This window comes from Anarrhichthys ocellatus, unplaced genomic scaffold (assembly GCF_004355925.1).
Source record: "Anarrhichthys ocellatus isolate YVR2014 unplaced genomic scaffold, GSC_Weel_1.0 scaffold13, whole genome shotgun sequence".
NCBI lineage: Eukaryota > Metazoa > Chordata > Actinopteri > Perciformes > Anarhichadidae > Anarrhichthys > Anarrhichthys ocellatus.
The window spans coordinates 3,608,031-3,616,176 of record NW_022280043.1 but is presented as its reverse complement, the minus strand read 5'-3'; the positions used below and the strand labels follow the sequence as shown (position 1 = coordinate 3,616,176).

General features: G+C 42.7%; 1 protein-coding gene across 1 annotated transcript in view; it reads right to left on the bottom strand.

The window, feature by feature from the left end:
- Nucleotides 1-7,124, bottom strand: part of adam22 (ADAM metallopeptidase domain 22) — a 51,894-nt gene extending 44,770 nt beyond the window's left edge. The window contains exons 1-3 of the mRNA XM_031852496.1: nt 6,783-7,124; nt 6,346-6,506; nt 2,976-3,052 (exon numbers count right to left, since the gene is read on the bottom strand). Coding sequence (XP_031708356.1) covers nt 2,976-3,052; nt 6,346-6,506; nt 6,783-6,879 — 335 coding nt within the window. The 5' untranslated portion in view covers nt 6,880-7,124. The remainder of the gene's footprint in view (nt 1-2,975; nt 3,053-6,345; nt 6,507-6,782) is intronic.
- Between the last annotated feature and the right edge of the window lie 1,022 nt (nt 7,125-8,146).

The following is an 8,146-nucleotide window of genomic DNA, read 5'->3' as shown; positions in this document are numbered from 1 at the left end:
GTGTGTGTGTGTGTGTGTGTGTGTGTGTGTGTGTAGGTGTGTGTGTATTGGGGTTGTGGGAGATTTAAAAAAAGAGGCAACCCCCATCCTGTGCACATTTTCAGCTAACTCAAGCCCATGAATGGTAAATTGTAGCAGGCCGCTGGAAGACAAAGACAGAGGGGGAGGAAAGACCCCATGACCCACCAACCCCCTCCTGACTTCCTCTCTATAGACTGTCACACTTCAGATGGGTGACTAATGTCAACATTTTGCTCCTGAAAGAACTAACGACTGAACATTAACATACTTGATTATTCTCACCATACAGAACATTTTGTCCAATTGTTTCCCAAAATCCCCTAATTTTTTTGTCTCCTCTCAAGGGTTTACCCTGCCTCTTGTGCAGTGAATGCTTGGATAGGCAGCCTGCATGACCCTGAAGAGAAAATGCATCGAAGGACGGATGGATGCTTAAAAATGAAATGTCTGTTATCATGTGATAATATATTTTTTGAAAAACAATTACTGTCATATAATAGGTCAGCCCATCTAAGTTGCGTCAAGGCCGAAGTTGTCGCTAACCCACTTAATGTTGATCAGCAGGTCGCAAGCAAGACACAGGAAGTTAGCTTGGGTCTTGAGGAATTGTAACATTTCTTTAAACTAATTAAGCGTACACATATGGCACTGCTACGTTCACAGCTTTAATGTTACTGCTAATTTCAACAATTAAAACGCAAAAAAATGCACAGCAGCAGAGTCAGTCATTGACCAAAATGAGAGAACTCAGTTTTGATACTGGAGGCCAAAAGAAAACTGTTGGCCCATTCAGCTAAAAAGCCTCCTACTCCTGCACCCACGCACACACATCAACTGGGTTTAATCTGTCTGGCATGAAAGCTATCTGTAAACAAAATCAGTGTGGCTGTCAAGCGGGGGATCAGTTCACAGAGGAGTGTGGTAGAGGACGATGATGATGAGAGAGGAGGGCAGCAAGAAGAGGAATCTGGGGTGGAGTCATTGAGACACAGAGGGGAAACTGGAGCTCTGCCTTACTGAGAAGCCAAAAAAACAAAACATGCCCACAACTTAAACAATACCAATCACGATGTACACAGGGCTCCAAGTAAGGACTATTTTCATTGTTGATTTATCTGTTGATTTTCTTTTTATTTTTTTTATTTTCACAATTTCTTGTTCCATCCAAAAACTCAAAGATATTCAATTTGCAATGATGTAAAAAAAGAGAAGCAGCGGATATTCACAATTGAACTGAATCCACAAAATCTTGCATGATTAATCATTTAATTGATTCTCAAAATAGATTCAGAATAATTTCCTGTCAATTGACTGATCAATTAATCGACTAATTCTTTAATTTCTTAATATCACAGTTTCCTATAGCATCAGTTTGCTTGTTTTACCAACATTACGAAATCTAAAGCTATTCATTTTATGATCAAATAAAACAAAGAAAAGCAGCAAATCCTCACACATGAGAAGCTGGAACTAGGAAATGTTTGATATTGTTGTTTGTTAGTTTTTCTTTGTACTGGCTTATTGTTTCAGCCCTACCAAATAAAAACAGATGAATGTCACATAGTACAATGCTCTGTTGCACTGATCTCAGTCTCTCATTCTTATTCAGAACCACACGTGTCAAACTGTTGCCCGGAGCTGTCTGGATGGAGGCTACTTCACTGAGTGGAAAAGCTAAAAACCGGATTTCATTTAAGGGTTTCCTTTCCATCTACATTCTGACGGACCTTCAGCATCACATCCAGTGAAGAAATTATGGAAAACGGTTGCTGTAAGCACACAATGTCACACGCACGAATAATGACTCAATGTCAAAAACTCGGCATCAAACCAAGCGCTAATGAAAGTGTACGTACATGTGCGACAGCTTCTGCATACATGTATGCGTTTGTGTGTGTGTGTGTGTGTGTGTGAGTGTGTGCGTGCGGACGACACGTTTCTATTCATGACTGGTTGATGTGTCACGCAGTGAGCTGCAGGCTTCACACAAACATATCCTCTAAATGTGGGAATTCCTGTGATGTAACGTTTCTCTCAGTAGGGGAGTGACTTCCGCTGTGAAGAGCAGGCAGCATCACTGTATGTGTGTTCACAGGCTTTTTTGTTTTTCTGTTTAGGGGCTAAATCAGACAAACAAGCCACGGTCTCAAAGAGGGAAACAGAAACAAAGCAAACACAGAGAGGTTTAGAGAGAAGGATGGCAAAAAGGGTGATTTTTAAAAAGTCTTGGGAGAGAGAGACAGAGGGCGAGTGGAAAAAAAGGAGAGAGAGTTGCTTGTTTCCATCAGCAGTGCTGTGATCAATATCAATGTCTGACAGGGCAGTGCTCCAGCCTTTACCGTAAATCATTTCCTATTATGATGGAGCCTCTAAATCATACACACACACACAATAACTGACCTGCTGCGAACGCACGCACACGCACGCACGCACACACACACACACACACACACACACACACACACGCACGCACACACACACATATATTCGTTCAAACAAATGCCCTCTTCAGCACACACTAGTACTAGATATTTATGACCTAAGAGTACATTATCAAAAACAGGCAACACACAGCAATACGAGAGCAGGAACATATTGACTCTGTCCAGCAGAACCAAAATGCCCAACTTAAGCTCGATTAACATAATGTGTGCTTGGGGAAGTGTTGCTCAGGCCCAAGAGAATGACGTATGACTCCTGCTGGGATCATTTCAACAAGCATGAGAATGTTTATGGACATTTAGGGAATAAAAGGGAATCCATCTTCATTTAATCAAAAATCATTTTGTGATTGTCAACTAAGCCACAGCTTTTTTTTTTTTTTTTTTATTAAGCAAGTGGCAAATTAAAGGTACCTACACATCTGCAATGAAGACGTCAACCAGACAGTTATAACAACAGATTGGTGGATAGTCAGCGAGCCACATAGACAGATTTAAGAATCCAATACTCACTGGTTCAGTTCCACATCCAAGAGGAATTTTCTGCCAAAAGCGTCGACTTGAAAGCTTGCTTGGGCCACATGGTTCACCTAAAAAAGGCAGAGACGACAGGTTATCTTCTATAACTAACGACACTTGTTATCATATTCATGGATCAATTCATCATGATATGCAAGGGTCAATTCTCCTCTACATTGATGGATGGCTGCATTGTCTTTTTCAGCACCAATCACCAGTGAGGATAAGGGTGTTTTAATTAAGCCATCAAGGTCTGTCTTCTTCATCTGAATTTCTGCAAAGGGTCTCACGCAACACTTGAGCCACAAATATGAAATACAATTACACACACTTATGTAAACACACATATATTATTTTTATCCTGCTGACCATTCATTTCTGTTTACCAGACTGGGTTTGTAACAGTTCCACTGAAGCATATTTTTTACTGGCAGCATTGATATGTATACACAGAAACATACAAAGGCACAGTCTTTTCTGACTGCATGTGCTGCGTGTGATTGATTTGGCTGGAGGAGGGTCTGATTCATTCCCAGCTCTGGACACATGTGTTACAGGCTTCATTACACACCCTTGGTCAATGAGAACTCCTCACAATCATTCCTGTGCAGGTCCAGAGGTGTCCCAGGGCTAAGCCAAAACACAGCACACCCTCCCCCAGACTCGGCCCGAGAGCTACCTTCATTACAAACCAGACACTGCATGACAACGAGAGGAGGTGGGGGGTGGGGCTGTTTTTTTTATTTTCATTTGAGGAGGTGCCTCTGTGCTCACCCAAGGACGACCTGAGCCTCTGAGGTCCCCACTGACCACAGACTATTGTTTGTAGGCGTGTGTCTGTGCATGGTCAATGCATATATGTGCGGGTAAGAGGGTGTGTGGGTGTGAGCACGGCACAAAGGGCAATCCCTTTCCATGGCACACTTGTGATGAAATCCAATCTGGCAGATTGGATCCATGATGGGAGGAGGTACCAGTAATTGTGTTTAATGAAAGTGCATCCCAGCTTGACTGAGCTGGGCCAATATTCTGAAGCCAGCACTGACTCTTCTTACATTGATTTCTGAGTTATAGCAGGCCGGACTTTCCACTCACGACTGTCAAAGTATGAGTGTAAGTGCTATCAATGCACTGCACGCAGACTGAGAGGCGGGAAGGCAAACAGACAAACCAACACACACAGATTCCACTTAAAGTTTGTTTTGCCACCAAAACAACATAAGCACTTTGCTGAACTCCACATTGCTCAATCAGCGGTGAAACTGAAAATAGGCAACGCAACAGAAGTCTATAAATAACCTGCTGAGTGTCACACATTTTCAGAACTATTTGACAGATTTGTTTTTAGGCTGTTGATCTAAAAACAGCCAAATAACTGATCAAACTTTGTGCACGGATGTTTGCGGACCAGATTCAACTCTGTCTGGAGAATAAGAGACTCAGAACATCAGAACTCAAATCAAAGCACCCGTCTCCTCCTCCTCCTCCTCCTACCCTGGATCTAATCCTGACTTTAAATGTTTATTTTATAGCTTAATCAGAACTTTGAGGCTGTTACTGATTGCCCGTTATTTTTAATAATCATGAGCTGACTCAATACATTTTTTGGAGTAATATAAACACATCTCCTGAGCTGTAAACTCAGGAATAACACGCTTATCATCACCGGCTTCAGCGAAGGAAATTCACTTAAAATATGAAAATATGAGGTTTCAGGCATGATTTGAGCAAATGTTTTTAAGAATCTGTGTAGGAAGTAAAAAAGTTCCGTAGCTCTGCAGAAGTCAGTTTTTCTCCTCGCTTTAAACGCTTTAAATTTGTTCCGCGACAAACCTGTGATTGAGATTAGTATCGGCTTCAAAAGGAAAATATCTAAATGATATCTAATGGCAGATGGTTCCTGTTAGCTTGTTAACCCATCGGGCTGCAGCTCCGTCGGAGGTGTGAGAGCGACAAAGGGTTAACACCTCCCTGCCTGCTGCCATCTGTAGCCCTCTCCACTCTCTGAGCCCTGAATAAGCTGGCCTACACAAACCTGAGCCGCACAAATTAAAAACGCACGACAGGCTTGCCCAATGCTAATTGACTCATCTCTTGAAGCAAACCCAGCAGAAATGCTGCTCCACAGAACTGAGTCAGTGAACACAGTTACAGTTGATGATGATTATTGCGGCAACGTATCATTATAACTATGTGGACATCTTTCATTGTTAAACAATGTCGTGTTGCTCATTGGGTTTAGATAATCACAAACAGCTTTCTGCATACTTTGTTACATAGTGACTTTAGTGGGAGGTCATGTCCAAACTAATTTTAACCCATTCATTGCATGCTTTACCAACAAGCCAACAGTGTTCTCTTGTTCCAAACACTGGCTACATTGCAAAATAATGGGAAATAACCGTGAACATATGTATATTCTTATTTGAATGAATGAATTATCTTGGAAATCAATCCCTCTTTGGAAAAACACATTTCCTGCAGATTATCACAGTCATCCTCAGATATTCAGCTAGTACAGCAAAAAAGATAATGAATTGAGACAATATTGATATTTCACAGTTAAAAGAAACTGATAATATATCAGTGAAAAGTTGAACATTAACACATTAAAGAAAACAACATTTTTGACAAGGAAATTTGGCTATTACAGATTTGCGAACAGATGTAGCAAGGTGGGACAACACCTAAATAAACTTTAAAGTCACTGCCCTTTGGTGGACAGGCTATGCAACGGCGACACGGTTTCTAAATTAACATTTCTCTAATGCCACTTCTTGGTTCATATCGGCTCTCCTATAATTCTGCTGATAAAATCGTGCACCACGATGTATCAATCGATCTCCAACAGTTCATCTCTGGCGAGTTTCATTGATGACTAAAGTGAAAAATGCTGCTTAATGGGTATCGGTGAGGCAGATGCTGGGACAGCAACCCAGCTGGACACATAGGATGCAAGTTATCACTAAATAATGAATCCTCATTGTTGGCCAGATGACTACAGCTGATTCACTTCAGTAAATGTGCAGTGTTGACAGAGTAACAATTGAGGACCAATCAATGTGCTGAAAATGTAATAGCAGTTCAAGGATCGAGTGATCCGTTTCGGTTTTTTTGCATATGAAGGCAGTGATGACCCATGTAGCACCCGCAGACAGTCTAATTACAGTGCCCTGTTCCTGCCTAAATGTTTCAAGCTTTTTGTGTTTTGCTTGTAATTAACACATTATTAATTCCCCCTCTGAGGAGAAGGGCAGAGGAGGAGACGAACCAATGCAACATATAAACACGCAGGAAACAGAGAGCAGCGCATATACACACACAGCCTCCAAGCGGACACGCTAGAAAACACGGTGTGGGCTACCTGTGTGGAGCCGGAGCTGGCTTTAACCCGGGTGCTGAGCTCATCCTCGGTGATCTGGCTGTGGTTGTGCCTGCTGTAGAGCAGGCGGAGAGGCACCGTGTCCTCCTTCCCGACAAACCTGCCCGCATCACGAAGAGCCTTCAAGCTCGACAAGGCGTCTCCTGCACAGAGAGGAAAACACCGATTTCATTACCCGTCTGTCCCTCCGTGCGGGAAACAGTTACACATTCATCACAAATAGCGCCGTCTGAAATGTCGATTGGTCCCATTTCCTTTGATAAACACGAAACAGCTACAGGCTACATATTCGAGATGGAGACCATGAAGTAGCCGAAGCTATAATACACAAAACAAACAAACACGGGCCCATTAATGGTGATGTAACGCTTTGTTTACGGGATCATAATTAATGTAATATCTAAAACAGCATCAGTTACCATTTTGGGCATTAGGGCTGCTCTGCTGACCGACGTGCATCAATCCACAGACGCACAAAAGGGAAATCCACCATCGCGGGCGCATCATCAGCATCATCCGCTTTCTCTCTCTCTCTCTCTTGTTGGAAATTACAAAACAATGCGGTATTCCAGGAGCAGGCTCTCGGGGTCCTGCCTTCGCTAGGGGAGCTTGAAGCCTGGGCTGGTCGTCTTGTTAGCGCAGTCCCTCTGGTTAGGGGCCATCGGGGTCCTTACGAGTCTGAACGCCGAGCGCGTCTGAGCGCACCGACACCCCGCGGATCAGCAGCACGGAGGAGGCGTGGAGGAGAGAGACAGGGAGGGGGAGGGATGTATGGGAGGAGAGGACTGGGGACACCTCCTTAAAACACATCAATATCCAGCGGCTCACTGCAGAAACGCCTAATGCATAAATATGAGCGCGCTGTGGAGACGGGATGGTGAAAAGCTGCGGGCCCGGTCCTCCGCCGACTGGGTTGATATCATCGCTCGCCTCTTCCACCTTCGTCCATGTTTAATTCGTTCAGGAGCGCCATTCCTGTCCAAAATCAGCCTTTTTATTATCATGAGTCACTCCATCACTTGTTGTCAAAACGGGAAAATTAATAAATCCCTAGTGTCTGGTGATATTGTTTTCGTGGATGTTTTATAAATGTTGTCCCTATATGGCACAATTGATCGCTTAATTCCTGTCATATTTTCCAGTTCTGCCAAAACAACAACCAGGGACATGTTTAGAAAGACCTACACAGATGACTAAACCTGGTGTGGACTTGCTCCTGAAGCTGATCACATGCTAATGTGGCTCTGGGAAAGAGTTCAACAGAAGATATTAATGCCATTTCAGGTTTATAATGGATCGAAAACAACCAACGAACATGATGTGAAAACTTAATTGTCCCCATTGTTTTCATTTGTTCAATGCACCTTATAATAAACAAACTCCTGTACACTGCAGTTCAAAAGTTTGGATTCGGTGTATGCATGTCGTTCATGTTTTAAAGAAAAACGGATTTCCAAAACATGCAGAGCCCAGTTGCACCGTGTTGTGGTTCGATAATGGTGGAGGGTCACTTGTGCTTTTTGTGTACTGGAAAACAAATTCAAAATCCAAGTTCCAACATAATTCTCCCCCGTCATGCAACACTATCGGGACATCGAATAAACATAAGGTTTAATTATGTAATTCTTCCGTTTAAAATGAAAATAATACACCTTAACAGAGGATTCTAAACCTTTGAACGGTATAATGACAAACTTATCCAGAAGGTCTGTGGTGTGTTAGGTTTGCATGTTGTCCCCGTGTCTGTGTTTTCTTCTTCCCACTAGTTTAAAGACATGTAAGC